The sequence below is a fragment of the Anser brachyrhynchus genome (assembly GCF_964034855.1).
Source record: "Anser brachyrhynchus genome assembly, chromosome: 4".
Taxonomy (NCBI): Eukaryota; Metazoa; Chordata; class Aves; order Anseriformes; family Anatidae; genus Anser; species Anser brachyrhynchus.
The window spans coordinates 30,652,370-30,674,348 of record NC_137698.1 but is presented as its reverse complement, the minus strand read 5'-3'; the positions used below and the strand labels follow the sequence as shown (position 1 = coordinate 30,674,348).

The 21,979-nt window shown below is 38.6% G+C and overlaps 1 protein-coding gene across 6 annotated transcripts in view; it reads left to right on the top strand.

Annotated features, from left to right (window-relative positions):
- RAPGEF2 (Rap guanine nucleotide exchange factor 2) overlaps positions 1-21,979 on the top strand; it is a 183,443-nt gene that overhangs the window by 72,308 nt on the left and 89,156 nt on the right. For all 6 annotated transcript variants that reach the window (XM_080589661.1, XM_080589657.1, XM_080589659.1 and 3 more), the window contains exon 4: positions 2,861-2,944. In XM_080589661.1, the coding sequence (XP_080445787.1) occupies positions 2,861-2,944 (84 nt within the window). The remainder of the gene's footprint in view (positions 1-2,860; positions 2,945-21,979) is intronic.

Here is a 21,979-nt window from a genome sequence, read left to right as displayed (position 1 = left end):
ATATGTGTGGAAAAATTATCATTGAAATCCTAATAGAGTTACTTCCCAGGAACTTGGGAAATCCAGTTTAACAAATCAGTCTAGCAGCCTTTGCTGAAAATGACTATTTTAGAAACTTTCAAGTATGCTGATTGGTGCAGATTATTAGTATTTAGAATGGCATCCGTTAAAAAACAAACAACGAAACAACCCAGCAGACTTGAAGTTCAGCAGCAGTGCTGGTTATATGTGTGTCAGTTTAGGACTTTTTTTTTGGGGGGGGGGGGGGGGTAGGGAGGGGGGTATGACGCAGTGTGCATATGGATGTGTGATTTTACTGAGGTGTTTGTTTATGCTTTTAAGAGCTATGTTGTCTTTTAAAGTGCTGCTTTTCTCTGCATTAATCTGGCTCTCTGTATCTATGTGCAATGGTGATTTTTCTGGAGTAACAAGTTTGAGGGCAGTATAGATCCGTATGAGAAACAAGCATGAGAAGCACGTTTCTAAGAAGTCAGGCTGAAACACTTCAATTCTCTAAATCAAAACTGTTCGTTGTCTTAACTGTGATGACATGTGAGTGCTTAATTTCCTATTGTCCATCAGTATAAAGTAGTATTTCCTGAAGTCTGCATTTTGAAGATAGTAAGTGTTCACTCCCCGGAGAAGACTTTCCTCTCTTTAACCTAGATGAGTTTCTGCCCTTGTCAGCTGCAGGTGTTTTCAGTCTAGGTACTGCATCTTTTTATGCAGTAAGCTTTTGTGTAAATTCAGCAACAAAACACATTGCCTTCCAGAGAGCTTTTGTGCCTATTTTTCTTCTTAAATTAGCTTCTTGACTGTGAGCTGTGAAGTCATCTGTGAACAAGGTACATTAGAGGCTGTTATCTTCTATGATTTGCTATGGTACTTGTTCTCAGCGGAGGTGTTTTGCCAATTTACTTTTGACTGGCCTGTAGAACTGCTTACAGACTTAATGTTTGATAAACTCATGTATCAAACAAGTAAAAAGCCCTGCAACTTTTTACTGAAGCTTTCCCGTGGACAAACCCAGGGTGGAATGTATGGTTGCATTTCTAGGGAAGTACAGGTGGGGCATGTGCATACACAAGGTCTGTAGAGGAGCACTGGTGTAGCTTCACTTGCCAGAAGCTACTGATGTAAACTTCTAGATCAGTAAAAACACAAAAACTTTGAAGACTTGTTTGCTGAACCCAAGTTCATTCATGTTGTTAAATCAGTAGTAAGAGTAATACGCTGTCTGAGGTGCTTTTAAAATTTATTGTTGTTTCTATTTACTCTGCTTGCTTCTTTTTAGAGCAAATACATTGATATGGTACAAACTGCTGCACCGCACAGCCTTAAATGCCGTACTTGTTTTGCCAGCTTGGTCATAGACTGATAGAAAAAGAAATGTTGGCTGCGTCCTCTTTGTTAGTTCCAGGGTTTTTGGACATAGACGATGTCCTCAATTTCCTCTGTTAATTCTCCATCTTTCTGATGTTTGTCCCTTAACTCGTGGTTGTATTGCACAGAGTAAAATGGGAATAGAGTAACTTTCTGAATTTTAGAGTTCGCCGTTTTGCTCTTTGGCTGTTTTAGGCCAGCTCCCTTTCTCTTTCTAACTTCACCTTTTCCTTTAGAAAGCACAATACAGTGAGTGTCAAGGAAATGGCATTCCTGTTTTGAGGACCCTGCCAATGCAGGTGCTTTTAAAATCTTGTTTCATCACATAAAAAACATGCTGCTAACTGCACATAGCCTACTTACATTTGAGGTTGGGTTTTAATACTATGCTGTCATCGTCATTAAAGGATGTGGGCTGTTCTTGCTTGAAGTTAGAACTAATTGTTGCTAAAGACTTGAGACATGTAATTTTAAAAAATGAAGGTGCTACAGATTAATTAAGTAATCTGCATCTCTTAGAGTGTCACTGGGGACATAGTTTTCGGCTAAGAACACTAGCACAGTTACTAATTGGATTCAAGCATGCCATTACTGAGCTGCTTTGGAAGAAGAGGTAGGAGTGGCAAAAACTGAAGTAAAGTACAGGCATTCTGAGTACAGGCTGTTGAAATGGCACAAGATTTCTACTGCAGCTATTTCTAGTAACCTTAAGAAACTACTTTGTTTTCCTAACTAAACATTACTTGAACTTATCCAAGTTTCTAAGCCTATAAGAAAAAATTTGTATTACTCAAGTAGCAAGTTCTCAATCTACGATAGAATGAACTGGGACTGCATGACAACATCTTCATTTGTGTCCCTTGTTGGTGAGAGAAGGGACAATAAACTTTTATTAGCAATTTATTCTTGGGCTGCGAAGAAGCACAAATTGGGAAGTAACTGGTAGTAGCAGTAGATAAGGTCGACTACAAATCTTACGTAGGTTTACCTCTGCAAATGTTTCCGGAACTCTCTTACTGTGTGGAAAGGCAGGATGATGCCGAGGGGCAGATTTCTTGAGAAAAGGAGGGAAGATTTCTAGAACTGGGAAAGGAGGAGGCCTTATTTATTTATAGAGTGAAAGATGCAAGAGGAAAGTAGTGGATTCAACAGAATACAATGTCATGTATTTACTGTAGCTTGATTTCCTTTTGTTAACTTTCAATTATATTTCATTGGATTTTTGTGCCGTTACCAAATGGATAGATACACATTTTAAAAAGTGAAATATGTGGAATGAGGCATTCTAATAATGTATGTGTTTGCAGGTAGAAATTGGACTAGTTTGAAGACATTGTTCTGTAAATGATTGAACTAGGATCTTCTTTTGGAATTTTGAGCATTTTTGGCTCTTTGTGATGTTCTTTCTACTGGAAATTTGGTAGTGCTATCAGTTGCTTAAATCAAGTGTCTTACTCTGTCTTCTTCTTTATTGCAGCCCTGATGATATTGGTACCTGTTGGTATATCTTGCTGTCTGGTTCAGTCTTCATTAAAGAATCTATGTTTCTTCCAAGGAGCAGGTATGTCAGCTATGAATAATCTGCATTTAAACAAAACTCATGTTAGATGTAGACAATTTTTAGAATTGAAAGGCAACTTTTATGCTTAATAGAAGCGGAGAAGTATACATGTGCTTTTCCTACCTTTACTGGCTTGTAGTAGTTTTACGCCTGCAGCTAGAGTTGAAAGCCCATCATTTTTGACACTGTACAAACACCCAAAGCATCATCAAAGACTGCTAATGTAAAAAACAAACACAAAAACAATACAACAACAACAACAAAAAACCACCCTGTCCCTAAACCCCCAAAACAGAATGAAGTACTGGGTAGACCGTTCCTGTGCGTAATCAGATGTTAAGCTCTAGTGCATCCTATGATTTATGTTGCTTTTCTGAGGCTTTACTTTGCACAAGACTTCAGTGCATGTTTTAACATATGCTTAGATCATGTTACTGCCAGTTTTGGTACTTTTCTCTAAGGTTATGCTTTGTGTAAATGAATTTGCAATAAAAAGTGATATTTTATGTGGGGAAAAAGAAAAGTTTGAGACTGTCAAAATTTATATCACTTCAGTAAAAAATATAAAATATTATGAGCTATGGAAAAAATGCAGAAAAACTACAAGGATTTTAGTGGAAGCAGAACAGAATCACTTTAAAATGCTGGTTATATGCATATTCATTCAAACTAGTATAAAAGGTTCCTTTAAAGTAAATAACACATAGTAAAATTTGTGAAAGGCAGAATGAGCGAATGACACCTGGAAACTTCCTTACAGCTTTTAAACAGTGGGAAGCCAATTGAAAGCTATCATTGGTTGGTATACGAACAATTAAATATTCAAATCTGCCTTTCAATGGGAGAAGGACACTGGTCTTGGGACTTCCATTTGATGATGATTGGTATGTTTTTGGTGTAAGCAAATATCTTCCATATTTAAGAGGACAGGCATTGCAGATAAAAAGGCATATTTGATATGCCATCAAACAGCACAGTATATGCTAAAGGTGCAAAATTGGTTATTGTAAAAAATAGCACAACAACAGATTATAGGATCCCTGCTGGTGGCAGATGGAAGAAAATTGTCCCATATGTCATCTCTAAAGAAAAAAAAAAGCTGGCAGAAAGTGCTACCTTTAGATGCCAGGAGAAGGGATACATGATATCTGAATTAATTTAGGGTGGTTGCATATAGTCTGTCACAGGAATCCTCTGTTCCTTTGAAATGCAGCAGTACTTGTGCTTCAGGCATTTTTTGAGATTCGATAAGAGGTGAAATTTTATAAGATAAACAATGAGCTTGTGATTCTTCCTGGGAGAATGAACAGAAAAGTGCAGATCCTGTCTAAGAAAAGCATTCAAGGATTGCTTGCCTGGACAAATGGAGAAATGTTATCTGGGACAGTGTCTGAGTCTAAATCAGAGATTTCATATTGGTGAATTTCAAGTATGGAATGTGGCATTACAGAGTTTTATAATTGTGGATGGAGTCAAATAGCTGCCAAAGCTGGTATCTTGGGAAGCAAATCCAAGAGAGATGATTTGTTAATTAACAAAGATAGCATAACAAGTCCATGAAAGGAAAATTAAGAAGCTTGAATTTAACGATGTGAGATAAAGTATGACTGGAGAGCAAAAACAGTCATTCTAGTAAGAGGATTTGCTTGGCAGAGAGGTTATGGTTATTAAGAGGATAGATGAGGGCCTTGTTTAAATTCAGTACAAAGCTTTTTTACATTGTGAATGAGTAAGCTGCAGTATCTGGGCCTTGGACCTATCCGTGAAGAAGAAAGTTGGGGAAAGTGAGAGAGGGCTTAAATCAGGTTAAATTTCTGACTTGGAATATTGGTGGGTCATAAATGATTTTTAGTTTTTTAAAGCAAAGGCTTGAGAAGAAAAGTAAGTTGTTCAGCTTTACTTATATGTGTAGTGAATTGCTCTTAAGGAAATAGTAAGCTGCTCAGTTATTGGGATTGGGTACAGGAGACACATTAGCAATGATACAGGAAATATGAGTATGGAAGTAGTTGTTAAAGCAGTGCTAGTGTATAAGATAAAGGGGTTTGTACACAGCAGAACGGGCTAATGTCAAATTTTATGGTGCTATAGTAAAAAGGGGGTGAGACCTTCTCAAAAGGCTGCTGACGAGAAAGAACTAGTAGGGAAATATTTTGAAATCTAAAGAATAGGGTCAAAAGTAGGCAACAGGCAGCTACTGCATAACGGCTTACTTAAACTGACCTTCTACACATACACAGGAATGGCTGTTTGAAGAGCCTTTTTGGTTATTGTGTCATTTGGGAGTCTTGATGTGTTTTTCCGCTCTTTCAAAACAAAACAAAAACCCCACAATAACAACAACAACAAAAAAACACATGTATTTGCTACATTCTGTTAAATGCGGCAAGTTCTCATGAGTTATTGACCTCAGGTAATAGGAAGGGACATAAATATTGTGTTGGTTGGCCAAAGCAATGTCACTTGAATAAGCTTACTGTAAATTCTTATTTAGACTTAATGTTTTTTTCCAGTTTCATCTCTTTCATCTTTGTCAGCTGAGAAAGCTGCTAGGAAATAATTTTGCAACATGTGCAGCTGTGAGTAAGAGAGGAGGATGGAGCTGAGGAGAGGCTGTGTAGGAGCAGAAAGCATGTTCTTCTCCACTAAATCCGAGTGACTCAGAAAGCTCTCGTTCCTTAAACTTCTTTTCCAAGATCTCAGTTTAATCAGTACACCCTCTCCCCCAGCCCCTCCTATCTCCAAACCTGTTACCATCCAAAACCCATAATTTTTTCCTACTTCAGAATTATCCTCTCATCTCTGCAGCCTGCCCTGCACTCCTGCAGTAAATGCCTTTGCCTGGGTTCCTCAGGCCATGTCCTTCCCTCCCAGGAAGGACCTCAGGGGGTGCCAAGGGCTTGTTCAGACTGCAGGTATCCCCTTAACCCGCCCATGCCATAGCCCATCTTAGGCTGTGCTGGCATCGTTTAATCCTGTCTTTTAAGGACCGGCCACAGATACCTTTCCTGCCTCTTCAGAAGCAGCATTTAAGCCTTGATAGCAGGCTGTTTTTTGAAGAAAAAGCTTTGCTGCTAATGACTTACTCAGGGAGCGCTGAGGTCAGAAGCCTGGAGATGTACAGGAGCCCTACACCAGCAGGACCCGTTCTGATGGTTTGGTCAAGCTCAGTCCTTGCTGAATGATGGGTGGGCAGTAGCTGATGAAATGTAAAATAAATAAAAAGTGGCCCCCCGCCCCATCTTCAATGAGCAGACTATCAAGAGAACATGCCATGTTTGGTTGGATTTTATTCTTAACATGTGTCTGTACGAGCCAGAGTGAAAGTAGTGCCTGGTTAGGATAATTCAGATAGCCCTAGCAAATACATCGGCCTAAAATCACGGAGGTGTTTTCTCAGTCCTGTGCTGAATCCCATCCTGCTCTTAACTTCAAGGCTGTTGGCATTTCAGCCTGTAAGGAACAGGATGAAGTGCTGTCTTCAGATCTATAGCTGAAACTTAAAGTACTTCAGTGCATTGAACTGCACGTGCTCAGCACCTTATTTACATCTGGGGCCTCTGTTAGCTAATATAACTGCATTAATTTCAGATATAGCATCCCAAGGCTCATTGGCAGATAACACTGGAAATACTGTTTTATATATTTTTCATGCATTTTGTGTCAGTTAACCTTATTTTTTTTCCTCCATATCGTTTCCAAGTCCAGTGTAAATAGCGCACAGAATTCTTTGGGGAGAGGGAGGTGATGACTAGGGCTTGCAAACAGATAACTTGTAGCTGGGAAGAAGAGTATCTTAAAAATAAATACATAGAAAAAAATTCAAGCAGCCTAAAATCATAAGAAATGACCATCCCTTTGCTTTCCTGTTCACAGCACAAAGAATAATACAGCACTCCAAAAATAACCAGCTTTGTAATGTACTTTATGCAGTCAAATAGCTGCTAGTTGAAACAGTTTAAAAAGAGCAGCACAGCTGCCAATTTTGTTGAAGTTATATAATTTACTGGGTGACTTATAAAACTACTTGCAACTAGCTTCTTGACAAGTCTTTAATTTAGAGGCTTTTTTTTTCTTTTTAAGTTGTTCAAGATGGAATACATGACGTCCTGAACTGAGTAATTTGTTTTGGGAATTTTCATGTCTAAACAATGTCTGTTTTGTGAAAACAGTTACAAGTAAATCGCTTTATTTGCCTATTGTAATATAGCTTTAGCTGTATTTATTTCAATGCCAAGCTAGCAAATTGTGTTCATAAGGGCTGGATTTCATTCAGTTAATGCCTTATTTTGGGAAAACATACAATTCGGAGCTCTAAAGAATTTTGACCTTAACAATTAAGCTGCCATACTTGTGGTTAAATAAAGTAAAGCTTAATCTTGTTCTCCTATTTAATTTCTGTACATTGCAACAGTGAATTTTATTTTGACAGCTTCATGTGAGGAAGACATTCCCTGCATATTTTGCTATTATAATTTTTCATACCACTTTTATTCACTTTTTAAATTAAACATACCAAGCAAATATTAGTTAAATTAAACATTCCTTAACTAACCCCTCTCACCACGACCACCAAACTATCATGAATTGGCACTTTTTCCTTTCACCACTTTCCCTGAGCTTCCGTGCCCTGAAGCATTTCACATAGTAGAATGAGGTTTATGTATTAAGTCCAAAAAATAAATGAGCAGAAATTACAGTTCCCTGAAGGTTGTCCTGGCTTTCCTGTGTCTTCACGTGGTCACTGTCGGCAGTAACGTGACAGTCCCTCAAAATACCTTTGGAATTGCCTCCAGCATCCTTAGGTCAGCTCCACGCTCTCATCACACTTGCTCAGCTGCTCAGACTTCCCGTGTAGTTTTTGTTCCAGGACTTTGCTTCTAGTGGAAATTTTACCACGGTTCTTCATCTTTTTGGTTTGGAACTGCACTACAAACGTGTCTCCTAGATCTCCCAAAGCTAGCCTCGTGCTTCCCCATGGCCTCCACAGCTGGAGGACATGGCTGACTCTTAGCAGCAAAAAAAAAAAACACCCACAGAATTGCTAGACAGATTTTTCTTAGGGAAATGCTTTGGTGCTTGGGTTTTTCTGCCTCTCTCCCAGAGGCCTTCAGAGACTCAAGTCCCCACTCTTCAGTTGCTGTAGCTTCTTCTTTTCCTTTCTTACTGCCACAGCTACCCTGTTCTCCTCTCACCCTTTAACATAAGGCAATGGAAAGCTGTGCTGCTTTTAGCAACTTTACCAGTCACACATAGGAGCAATTATTTAATCTCTTTCTTCTAATTAAAATATTAAGTTTTGCAGTTGAGAAAACATGTTTTTTTCTCTCTCCAAAATTAAAAAGGATATATCTATTTAAATATGGATGATTTAGCCCTCTAGTCTTTCCTATAGTAAAACAACTTGAAAATTGAATACAGCATCCAGTTCTACTGGAGAGCTGATGAAGAAATTACGGACTTGCCTTGAATCTGTTTAAAGCAATAGCAAAATTCAATTTTTTCAGAAGTGCTTATCACTTTACGTTATGAATGGTTTGTGTTGCATGCTTGCTTACCTCTTCTACTTCAGGCTGGCAGTAGTGAAACATGTTTTTAACTTTATTGCATTTGATAGGTTTATTTAAAAAAAATCAAATATGAGCCTTATGACTTGTTAAATAGCTTTATTAGTCAGTGGAAATATAACTGTTGGAGGCGATAGTACTTATAAAACTTACTTGACAACTAAACAGGCATGGACCTGGAAATGTTTCTTTTTTCTATTATGAAAAAATAACCATTAAAAATGTTGGTATTTTTTGTCTGCATCTCTCCTTTCTTAGGTAGAGAATATAACTTTAAAGTTCACTTTCTTGTCATTCTTTCAAGAAGTATAAGGTGGCTTTTTAGGCTTCTGTTTTGTTTGTGACCATCTTTCAAATGGAAGAAAAAGTTAATTGCAAAGAGCACAATTTTAATATTTAAGTACTCTTGCCCAAATAATAAAGATCAACACTTTGGTAGTATGTGTATACTAATATCTTTGTACTAACGTATTTGCAACTCGTTGTTTATTAATAATGGCTACTGCTGGCTGCAACTTATGAGAACTTGGAATGAAACCGGTGATTTGTCTGAAAGACAGTGACCAGTGTACACAAATACTTAAACCAAGATACTTTTTGAATTTAACTAAAGAGATGATTTTGCCCTGAGCAGGAGACGGTTTTTGAAGGAAGGAAATAAAAAAGATTTGAGGGAGTTGTACTTCTGGCAGCTGCTGTTTCAGTAGTCTAACCTATGCAGGGAGTTGATACAGGGCTGTGTGGAGCTTGTTGAGCTTTTTCCTGTTTCTGAGTTTTGCTTATGGCTAAGCATTTTACAGCAGCACAGTGAAAACACAAAGAGCATGCATTGGAACTTTATAACGAAAGATAGCAGCCCAGGTTATGCTTTCGAATCTATTTAGGAAATTACTTGAAAATGAGTGATTTGGACTTAGTTTGATTTATATTAAACTATATTTTCTGCTAGTTAGTGCTGCTAGATTTTCCTGTAACCTGCCTGTTGCTTTGTTATTTCTGTATCCAGCTAATGCTGCTCTGAAGCCATGCTCGTGACTTACCAGAAAGGCTGGTGGGAAGGTATTGGTGTGGGCTGACAGCCAGTGCTGTGTTTTCTGCCTGGTTTGAATGACTAGGTTCAACATTTCAGTCCATCAACTGAAATTGGGATGTGGAGGAGATTGATCTCATGGGTTCATCCAGGGCAGACTGAGTTCATAAATTGAAGAAAAGTTGGAAGTCGTAGTGGAGATGTCTATTTATGGATGAGTGTATGTCTACCATGAATTACTCACAATGGATTTTATATGAACAACTGTTTTGTACCATCTGCATCAACCTAAAAGTCTGTGTATGTCCTTTTGGATGATGATGTTTACTGTTGAAAACACAGAATTAAATCGCAGCGCATTTGACTGTAATTACTTTGGGACTCAAACTCCTGGAGAATAACAAAGCTTGGGTGCAAGAAGAAACACTTCATTGGGAATGCCTGGGCTGGCCATCTACCTTGGATGTTTGTCTCCAGCTGGTATCATGGTGCCAGTAAAGCCCGGAGCTCGCTGATGGGTGGCATTGCTGTCTTCCTCCTGTGGTGCCGGAGGGGCTGGAGCTGCCAAGGGCCTGTCCCTGAGCTCAGCTCTCTGAGGGCCAGCTAGCAGGGAGGGCATTTGGGAAGGCTGTCAAGCTGTCTCAGTCTGGCCTCCTCCTTTAGACCAACTAAACGGTCAACTCTGGTCATATCTGAATTAGCTGAGCCGTGAACTTCTCTGGGTCTTGTATTCTCCTGTCATATGCTGCTTCAGCAACGTTGCGATGCAGGGCATGTGCTACTTGTACCGGCAATGTCATTTAAAACTATCCTTCCTGTTTGCAGATTTTAAAATTGTGAATACTTAATGTTTTTTACAGCTAAATGAGTTTGGTATTACGTACGTTTTGCTTTATCCCACCCGTCTCCTGTTCTGCTGAATAATTTAGAGCTCATTGAGGCTTGAAATTGGTCACTTTCCAAGTGTGCTGCCGGTATCTGAGGTGTTGGGAAATAGCAGAGGAGACAGTTCCAAAATGATGAGATTGGGTGGTGTCTGGCCTTGTTCCTGTCAAAACAATTATTTCAATGCTACTGGAGTTCTGTTCTCGCACAACTGATAAAAAATGTTAAGGGACTTAATCTGTTACGTTGGCATCCTTTGAAAATAAAAATAGAAAGTCAGTGTAGTGGGGTTAGTGCTACCAGGCTTTCTTCCAAGTTTCTAATAAGGAGAGGAGAAGGTAACAAAAGCAAATGACCTGAATAACTTTTAAGGGAGCCCGACTACTTCTGATTCCTGTTAAGGCGTAGTGGGTTTTCATGGGTGGAAAGAGTGCTATGAGAGAAGCAAACTTCAGAAGCCCTCATGATCTGACAAATGGCTTTCTACTAGTTTCTGGGTGTATATCCTAGAGCCACAGATTTGTCTCTTTCCGTACAAAAGACCTGAATGATGGACTCGAGAGGTTCCGGATCATCTGCTGATGCTCACGTGCATTAGTGGAATGATCAGAACAACTTCAAGTACTTTCTGTAGGAAAGACACCATTAACTGATGATTATATACAACTTATAGATTCAAGAGTCCTTGTTCTGGTCCATTTTTTCATTGCTTCGCACACTATAATCATAAGTCAAGGTGGCATTTCTTGCCACTGTTCCTGCATTTAAAAAAAAAAATAAAAATCAGACCAGACTTTCCTGATGTTGTGCTTTTTTTCATGTCAGTTATGTCAGTCTTCCTTGGTGAGACCTCAACTGTAAAAATACTAAAAAGTTAAATGTATTGATGCTAATAATAAGACACTTAGGAATTTGTAACATGGAGCATAAAAGCAAATTATATAATAGTGTAAATCTAAACAACTGCTTTTATAGTGAGTCCCCTGTCAGTGAACAAATTTGTTATTTTTGGACTGTCTGTATAGAGTAAACACAGTCTAAGTGTTCAGTATGGTTTTATAGTCAAAGATGAAGAAAAACGATCTGAGACTACATGGATAATAGAATTTTTCTGTATAAGCATGTATGCAGTAAGTGAAAGGATTTTAAGGAAAAAAATAAATGAAAGAAACAGAGGTGCTAACAGACTGGGAATAGTCTTTTGGCAGGAGGAAAGCATAGGAAAGGAGAGAATCCTGAAGATATCTGATAGTAGATATCACAGATACATTTCCTTTGTGAACAATACCAACTCACACCTCCCATTTGTTAAATGTTGAAAAGTTGCAGTTAAAATTTTGGCTATTCACTGTTTGAAAACTATGCTGAAATTGTGATTTTTTTCTTTTTTATTGGGAACGTTTTAGAATGCTCTATAGGATAAATGGAGAAAACGTTCATTCCATTGAGAATTTGTTTTTCTTGAAGACAGGGACACATTCTCATTGTAGAAAAATTTAGGTGGGCTTTGGTTGATGCCTGTTTTCTGAAATGTGTTGAAATGTAGACTGCCATACCTGGGTGTTTGCTACTGTGTATGTTTCTAATTAGATCTTTCAGAAGAAAACTCTTGCTTTTTCATAACTTCTATTGCAGCTGGTGAGGTGACCTACTTTGCAATCCCTTCCTAATGATAACTACTACTTAAAGTTTTGAGTTTAAATACAAACCTTCAAAATATCAAAGCATTCAGTTGCTTAAGAAGGCTGCATTCTGCGGGTAAAAGAGACCTGATGTTTTATGTGCTATCAGGGTCTCTGGGCAAGGTAAAAGGGTATAATGAACTGAGAAGTTGTCTGGTCATTGCTTGCCCAAAAGGAATGACAAAGTGAACTGTGTAGAAACAGCATGGAAAATGCCAAAGAGGGAGCTGGATACTGCTTGGAGAGAGGGAACTAAGTGTAATGGAGAGCAGGAAGGCAATGATGCTGGCCTAGGTATGCTATGGTGGGAAAAAGACCGTCTTCAGGAGCACAGTGAGGTTTTTACAGCAACACTCACAAGCTAGAGAGGTCCTTTTTAAATCCTGAAATTAGACATAATTTATTACTACTGAACGGTTGTTATATAGTAAAAAAAAAAAAAAAAAAAAAAGCACCACCTACAGAATGGAAGACTATTTTGTGTACTCTGTGGAAAAGTCAAGGGGTACCTTGGAATTCCTGTTGTGCTTACAAGTGCAAGACTCACTTGTTAGGAATTTAGTTAGGTAGATTTTTAGATACACTTGTATATATTTTCATGTATACACAGATATAATATATAGGTAAATATACCTAAGTATATTTTATGAAACATCCAAGAAAACTCTTGATGGAAGTCCAACATGAATATGTTACAGGATGGCTGTGGCTGTTGGGGTATGTATGGGTAAGAGCCTTTTCTTTGATTCATTTGGAGCTCAAATAGGTGATCTATAATTCTATATATTTGTCTTTGGAGAATAAACTTGATAAGATGAAAGACTTGGATATTTGCAGGACTGTAGCAACAGAAAGCTGGAAGGAATCAATAAGAGTATTTAGATTATTAGCATGATCCTTCTACCATAATTCTTCTACAAATAGTGATTTTAACAAAATGTTATTTAGTACCATAGAAGACTTTGAAATGCCTGAGAGTTTTCATTCTGAGGTAATGCTAAGTTTCAAATGCTGCCAAAAATAAATGCAGGCACACTAGACATAATATAAAGTGCTAAATGAGCAATAATTTATTTTCGAATTGTAATCTAAATAACTACAACAAAATTGTCACTTTTGTTTTATTTTTTAGCTTGTTTATTCATTTACAGTTACAGGTCACCTATTACAAAGATATCTTGAATGCATCTGCGTTGTACTAATAAGATTTATGGAAACTAGTTATTGAGGTCATGCATTTAGCTCTCCATGTGAATGAATTGATTGTATTGAATGAATTAGGCATATAAGTGAGGGTGGAAAGTGTCACTATGTATGGTCTTATTTTTACTACTGAAGAGCCAAATGGCATGTCAAGTTGCTCATTTTTTATTTTTTAAAAAGATGACAGTTTCTAGCACCTTAATTGTGAAATCTATAAGGGGACTTAAATGGCTTACTAAATATTTTACAAGGTAAGGAAAAAAAAATCTATTCTTTTAGTATAGAACATCTGAAGGCATTGTATGAGGCTGGAAAAATACTTCTCTGTTTTAGTGAATTTCATGAATGTTAATTAGCCAAACTGTTCTGACAAGGTCTTGCCTCTTAAGTAATGTTCTCCTATGGCTTCTCATTCTTTGAGACTATTATATAGATCTTGTGATGTCACAGCAGTCTTCATGGCAACACAGACGTCATTAAGTAAGATGAGGTATAAACAAAGCAGCCTTTGTTCAAACCATTCATTAAAATATATATTTTTTTAAATTACAGAATTAAAAAAAATCAGGTTTAAAAAAAAAAACCTCTGATCTTTGAATGTTTTCCAAGACAAAGTAATACGAGTCTTCTAATTTAAAAATAAAATAAGGATTTTTTTTTCCAAAGGGAGAACTTCTCTGTTAACTGCTCTGATGAGGTACCAGCCTTCTCGCTTTCTGTACTACAGATGCTGCGAAGTTGAACTGCTACAGCAAGTACAGATACTGAATATCACAGAGAAATCTCATAAATGCCCCTCTCTTGTTAGTGTGTATATGAAAGGGTCATAAAAAGAACCCTAAGTGGTATCGCAGTCTGAGAAGTATTTGTGATCACCTGCTGCTATAAAGGCCCTGAACATCTACCATCATCTACAGCAAATCTGTGAAACAATGTAGGATTCTTTGTAGCACTTCAGGGAATTTCAGATTGGATTTTTAACCGTTTCAGCTTAACTTTAGTTTTAAGGTAGCATTATAGAAAGCTAAAGTGAAAAGCAACAAATTCAAAATTTGTGATTTGAAATCACAACCATACTCAATCTAATAACTGGGTAGGATTTTAAAACTAGGCATGCTTTTAAAAATAATAATCTGTACTAAATTATATGAAATTCATCTTAAGGCGTATGTTTGGGGATTGACTGAAGAGCTTTTTCCCTGGAAGCAAACCTTCAGGATCTATCTAATTTCCACTTATTCCCTGTGGGTTTTCAGGAACTTCTTTTGAAGTGCTCTCAGTAGTCAGCTGTACTTTACCAGGTTAATGCTACCTCTGATCTGGGTTGTATGTGCATAAGAAATAAATAACTGTTACTCTATTATGTAGGTAAAGTCTGTCATCTGCAAGGACGTTGACTAAACATATTCAGAATACTAAAGAAAGTCAGTAAAATTTTCAGCTTGTTCAAATTAATCTTCACTCAGTTTCACTGGGAATTATTTAAAGCATTAACATGCTTTAAATGTCCTACATCGGCGTACTTCACACCGCCTGACTACTGTCAGGCACCCTCTGTAGGACTGGCTGGGTTCGTCCCTGCTTGACACCCCGCTGCTGCAGCACCAGGGTTGCTTACCTTGATATCACAATTCCTCTGCCACCACACAGACGGCTGGTAATCTGGGTCTCAGACAGAGCAACGAGCTGCAGTGATGTTTGAGGCTTTTTTCCTTTCTTCTGAGCACCCCAGGTACTGTGAAGTGGCATGTACTTAGCTGTGGCATAGCGAGTCCCTTCCCTGATACAGGAGCTGTGGCATCTGAGACTGTAAACATCGGAGTTATCACATGACACTGGAGAAGTCTAATCATCCTTATCCGTAGTGTATAGTGAGCTTATGTCTGCAGGATTTGAAAACAGTGACAGGTCTGCAAATGCCTTTTCAGCTCATTGCAGTTGCCAACATCTCAATTTCCCTTTCAGCTGGAAAGCATTTCTGTAAAGAAGGTATTTGAACCTGCTGAAAAAGAGCCATAAATGTAATAATAACTGAATCTGTTATCAATCTGTGAATCTGTTGATTTTGATATGCATATGACTGTCACACTTTAAAATAATATTTAACACAAGAGCAATTTGGGACTTCACTTTTGCATACTTGCTTACTTCTAAAAGACGGGCACTAATTGCAGTGAGAATTGGAGAAGTCAGCCTATATTATACAGGAGTTCAAATGATAAGATAACGATCGTATCTGTCTTTCAGTTGACAAATCCGTGCTTTCATGGCTTCCAGTGTGCAGCTGTAACTGTGGGGAAGCCCAGTGCTGCCTTCCCTGCCCGCAGAGTGCTGCTCCCAGAGCTGCTCTGCATGCATGAAGGGCTCTGCCTCTTTTCCAAGGGGTCAGAAGCTGGCCATGCCAAATTTAGTTTCCTTCAGAACACTTAAGTGCTCCCCTAGGGATGACTTGTGCCTGTATATGCCCTTCTAAATCATAACTTTTTTTCCACCTCTTCATCCTTGGCAAGGGAGAATTGGGTGGAAGAACAGTCTGGGTTTCATCTCATCTAACGTGCTGATGTGTGAAACCCAGCTAAACCTAGGGAGGTTTGAATAAGCTATTAAAAGGGGGCCGATTTTTAAATTCTGGACAAATAAAAACTAGAAGTAGTGGTTTTAATTTGGGGGGGGGGGAGGAGGGGAAGATGGGAGAACTTGTCTGAATCCCTTACTATCTTGCTAAGTGACAGATAGAAAATGGAGTCCCCATTTTTTTTCCCCTTCTAGACATCAAATAAATGCTGCTCTACAATATTTCATCCAGGAATTTAGTGTGAATTTAGAACCGAATCAAACCTTTTGGCTTTGTGAGTCGAATGTTATTACATCGGGCTTTGACCTTGGGATTTGTCAGCTCAGCCACCCTGTCCGTGTTGGCGTCTGCATCACCGGAGAGCAGCTGATGGGTGGCAGCGAGCAGCTGCTGGTCTCGGTGAGGTCGTGGCGCTGGCAGGAGGGAAAACATGAAACTATAACAGTGTTTTGCACTTAAAAATGTGCTGAAGCACATCGTGGCCGAAGTTGACATAGTGGACCGTATAGATGACCACCATAATTTGTGGAGCTTTCTTTGTGAAACTTAGATGTTGTTTTACTAGCACAGGTAATTCATACATGAATTAATTATTACTGTAAGCTGATACAAGGCAATGAATACATGTATATGTAAAAAAGCTTACATGATAGGGGAAAAAATGAAAGTTTTATATGTCCTTTTTCAAAAATAGTTGTTAGTAGTCAAACTGGGTTTTTCTTCTGACCAGTCTTTGGTCTCAGAAAGAAAGGGAAAAAGGGTTTGTAGCTCAGAATCCTTCTCTTGGTGTTCGTAGTCAGTGGAGTTTTCTTCGGATTTTACATCACTTTTGATGAACATGTTTACATTCCAGTGCCAAGAAATAACTTTCCATTTGGGAACTAGGCTGACGTGAAACCAGGAATGTGGAGGCCCAGAGTGAGGGGACGGTGCTGGCTGTGGATGCGGGAATACATCCTGCCTGGTAGCTGCCGCCCTTCCCGAGAACATCAGAAGGAGCATCGGTGTGCGTGCGAGGCCGTCTGGGGACCTGGGGAATGGAGGGGTCAGGTCTGGAGAAAACTGCTTTGTTCTCCAGTGTCATGGTAGCAGTAGAAAGGACAGGCAGGCAGAACAAGTCACCCTAAATACCCACGGGTTCTTGGCTGTCTGTACATGTAAGTCCTTATGAAAACTAATGTGGTATGTTTAGCTTTGGATGTTTCAGTTAATGGAGGTGCCTTTTATCTTTTAATTAGTAAACCTAATAAATTTGAAGGGTGATCTTAAATTATTCTTATTTTGCTGTTAGTCACTGGCATATTTGCATTAATTGTAGTTTCATAATTGTAAAGGCTTTTTAATGAAAAATTAAAATGTAAACTTGGGAAGCACAGAAAGCTTTAGCTTTCACTTGAAATTTGTCTTCTGTTAACCAGCACACTGTAAACTGTGTGTACACATCAGTCGTTTGTTGAGGTGTATGTCTTCAATATAAAAAGCGTACATAGTAAGGTATACTTATGGAGAAAGGAACTGGCACGCACAGTCGGTGTAAGCTTAATTTTAGAAGGCGTGAGAATGGAAATGAAACTTCCATTGAAATGGAAATTCTGTGGATTAAGGCACCTGCTTTCTATATATATATATATATATAAAAAATTTAATCATAATGAATTTATTTGGAGATCATGCTTTCGAATAGTCAAGCAGCAAATTAGACATGTTTTGTCAGTTGTTTTGGGGAATATTATAGTTAGGGAGTAGTTGCTTGGGGAGAATATTTACCTTTTTAAGAGGCTTTTTTATCACCCACTTTCAAAATTGCTATGCTGAGATTTACTGTAGATGCCTGTAAATAAAATTGGTTGGTATGTCTTTAAGTTTTTTTTAATGTAGATTTGTATTCACATCATGCATCTAGTAGCTTTATGGGAAATAAAAGTAACTGTGATATAAAAGGACTCCAGAAGTGAAATTGCCTCCAGGACAGGTACTGAGGAAAGCATCTGTGAAGTTTAGCACTCAGGGGGCCTCAAGTCAGAACTTACGTGGTAGCAGGAAAGAAGTGTTGGAAGAACTGCTGCAAAACAAGGTTCTTTGGGGAATTTAGGTGGGGCAGCAATATCCTAACTCAACAGCCTTCTGGCTGTCTAAATTACTGTTAACCTCTGCATCCCCTAATGACAGCCACCATCACAAAGGTAACTTTAAACTGCTTTAGCTTTCTTTGGTGAAATTATTATGACCGTAACTGGGGTTCTCTCAGGTGCATCACTTATTTAGCTACAGATGAGCTATTCTTAGGTTCTTAGGAGTTGAAATTAATAAGGCTTAGGTAGGATGATTTTATCTTTATGTAATAAGACAATTTTGATTTGAAATGATTTAAGGAATATGATGCAGCCAAATGTGAAGTGCATATGGTATAAAATGATCTAGTGCATTTTAAACACAAAAAATGTGGTTTAACCTTAAGTTTCCTAATGAAATTAAATATTCATAGTCTTAGTTCACAGTACAGTAAGGAAAGAAGTAAATTTGTCAAATCCCTAGTCCTTTGAAATCAGCTAATGAGGGCTTTCTACATTTTACTTCACCTAGCGAGTGTTCCTGTTGACTACCTAGATTTATCACCAAACACGCACTCTAACTCATTTTATATGGTAAGTCTGGTCTAGCATCAAAATCTGGAGAGAAAAGTACCTAGCAGCAGTTACTAAAACAGAGCTGCTATTGTGAAGATAATGTCAGCCCTTCCACAAGCTTTGTTTGCTGCTCTTTCTTTGCCATACCCAGCACCCCTCAAGCCGGCTGACGTGCAGATGCAGAGCAGTGACCGTCTTTGTGTGGCTCTGCCACTGAGCTGGCTGGATCTGCTTCTCACTTTCAAAGGGGTTCTTGACTGCAGAACCTATTAGTTTGGGCACAGAACCATGAAGATGTGCTTACCCGCTTGGCTGCAGGCTGTTCAACCTGTGTAGGTCGTGGTGGCTTCCTCCATGCAGTGGCTGGTTACTGCACCTGGGGGTTTTGAGCAAAGGAGCGTCACTGTTTGGTCTTTGATTTTTGCTTTTGTGCCAAGCTCTGACAAAATAATTTTGATAAAAACTTACTTTGATATCAGTCTTCTGAATTGAAACAGTGGGATTGGCAGTGCTCTAGTATCCCGGTAGGATCCAGTATCCTCGAAGTTGCATGTCATCGCACCTTCGTGTGCCTACGTGTAGTTACCCAAGCGGGGCTCTGTAACAGGTAGCGTGCAATCACTGGGATGGATGTCCTGCCACAGACAGAGCTGGACATTCCTGGAGTGTATAAAGTAGTGGGCAGCCACAAGAGGTTGATTCCTCCTTTTCACTGGTTACGTGAGTTCCACACTGATAACGTGTTTTCAGTAGTAGGGTGAAAGTCATGGGGTTTAGCTGGTATGTTGTGTCTGGGGAGAGACCTGCAACACTTAAAATGTTCTCTTTCCTTTTTTTGGCCTTAGTTTACTTGTCTTCTTGCATGCAATCCTTAATAAAGTTTATGGTTTGTTTATAGCGTGAAGGGCTTTGTGTTCTTTGGTCAAAGGCAGCATGCATGTGCGGTGCACTGTGCTCTGACAAACGTGGTGTTGTAGGAATCTGAGTGAAACAGCAATGACATATTTATTTGTTGCGAGACGTAGTGTGCTTCTGGGAACAGAAATCTAGAGTTTTCTCTGCAGTAATTCAGCACGTGCCTTCTGTCTTTAATATGTTGGTTACCTGTTATGTTGTGCTGAGGGTTAAAATCCAAACAAGTTGTTGGGAAGAGTAGAACAGGATGTCCCAAAATGCTACTTTATCTTTCTACTGTTTTTGCTAAAGCCTGAAACTTTTGGATGGCAGCAGTGACTAACAAAGTGCAGAAGTTTAAAGCTGATGCTTACAGACAGCAACAGGAGAAGAGGAAACTGTTGGGGGGGGAGTGTATATGCATTTTCAGCTGAAATTGGTGTTTTCTGTAAGGCTAGAAAATGTGCTGGCAAAAACAATGTAGTAGCGCGTTCTAGAGTAAAACTAATGGCTGCAAGCAAAGGGGGAATGAGCATCTGCAAGAAAAAAAGGGAATATTTCTGTGATTTTAGTTAGAATATCAAAAAAGTGACTTCCTAATCTCCACTTTTATTTTACTTTTTATTCTGTTTTTCAATCACTGAGATGATTCTGTTCTCTCCTCCCTCCCCCCTTGAGACTTTAAGGAAAAACTGTGCCTATGGATCAGGTTAATGACCAAGAAAATAAGTTTGTCACTTTTTCAATGGTCTACTGAATCAAGATAATGGCTTCATTTTCTGCTATCTTTAAAAGTAGCTGAAATTCTATAAAATTCAAGATGGCATTGTGGAGTAGAGCACCCTGTGTTTTGTTGCTGGACTGTAGAAGGAAGCATGTGTTTGCTTCTAGGAAAATATGCATTTTGTTGAGAGACTTCTTTATTGAGTGTTTCTTTTCAAGAGGCTTAGTATTCTGGAAATTTTTTTCTATTGTAGAAGTCCCATGTACCATTAAACACGATTATTATTTTGATGAATAAGCACAGCTGGCATTTCTTTTCAATATCTGACTGCCTTCTTTTTGAGCTATAAACGTGCTGTTGTCAAGAGATTAGCCTTTGGGGTAGTGAGTTAAATTGTTCGTTTCCACTAATCGCCAGACGGGACAGGAGAATAGATATAAACTGGTTAGATGTGCTCATCTGAATGGTATATGAGCTTCTTCTGTTTTGCTTATCGTGATATATATATATTTATTTTATTATATATTATTTATATATATATTTATTTTATTATATTTATATTATATATTTAATATATATATTTAAAAGTTACTCACTGACAGTTTGAGTGTGTCATTGTGCCTGTGCATTACGTAACTGGTTAAAAGTCAGACTGTAAAATCTTTGAGTCTGGCTTGTAATAACTGTCTTCTGAAGTTCTTCAAACCCTTTTCCTATGTCTTTTATCCTTGCATTCTCATTTATTTTTGTATGAAAAAATGGGTGCCCACACACAGTTACCCAATATGGAAAGGAGTATGGATATAGGAGAATATGGACAAACAAAGATGGCTTTTGAAAAGCCTGAGAAACCTTCAGAAGTTCAGTACGTAGCAAATAGCTTGCTATCTGCCCTGAACGTAGGGGTGAGCTGAAGCCGTGCCCGGTGAGCTGCGCATGGGAAGGATTCCCATGCCTGCTGCAGTGCCGGGTTGAAGAAAGGGAGAGGCTAAGTGGTTAGGCTGGCTCTTAGGAAATTTCAGAGCAGGTTTGTAAGGGCAATCTACAAGAGGAGCCCAGAATTACCACGTCGCCTATTGTCTTGGTTGCAACAGGAGAGGTCTGAGCTAGCCAGGTGCAGAGGGATGGGGAAAAGCGCACGCTCCAGAAACAAACTTCAGCTGGGTATCTTTTCTTCCACCCTGACCGCACATCTAGCATAGGCTTGTATTTCACTGAATTATGTACTGGCTCTGTGCTGCACCTCTGCTGCTGCATTTCATGGATTCTTTGTGGTTGAGCCTGCAGAGAGAGAGAGACATTCGTTTAATAGAGGCAAGCACTTTGGAAGTAGAAACCGAAATAGCTATTTTATCTTATTGGAAGCAAAAACATTATCATGCCTAATTATTGCAGTAAGGTGGGAATTTATAATGAAAGGCAGAACATACTTTTGCCCTCATTTATTCAATTTGGGAATACTCTTACATTCAGCATATTTATTTTATTAATTTATTTTGAGTAAAAAGGAACTATTTGAAGTTGATCAGTCTTTTTATTCTTGGTGTGCTAGTTAGCTTTCTTTGTAGAAATGCAGATGGCTTAGGTAACTTAATACTGTAATGCCAGAAGACGACACTAGACCAAACTCTCTAATGTAGTTCAGAGTCATCCATGCATCCTAAGTACCCAGTACTTGACTGACACTTGCTTTAGTGCTAATGAAATTATTTAGCAGTTACTCTTAGTAAACTATGTAAATCAAAAATACACTGCTCATGGTGTCCGTGGGTAACAGTTGTGTAGGAGGACATGCACATGGAACTGCATTGTACAGAGGTATGTATATTCTTTCTACGCTTTATCATA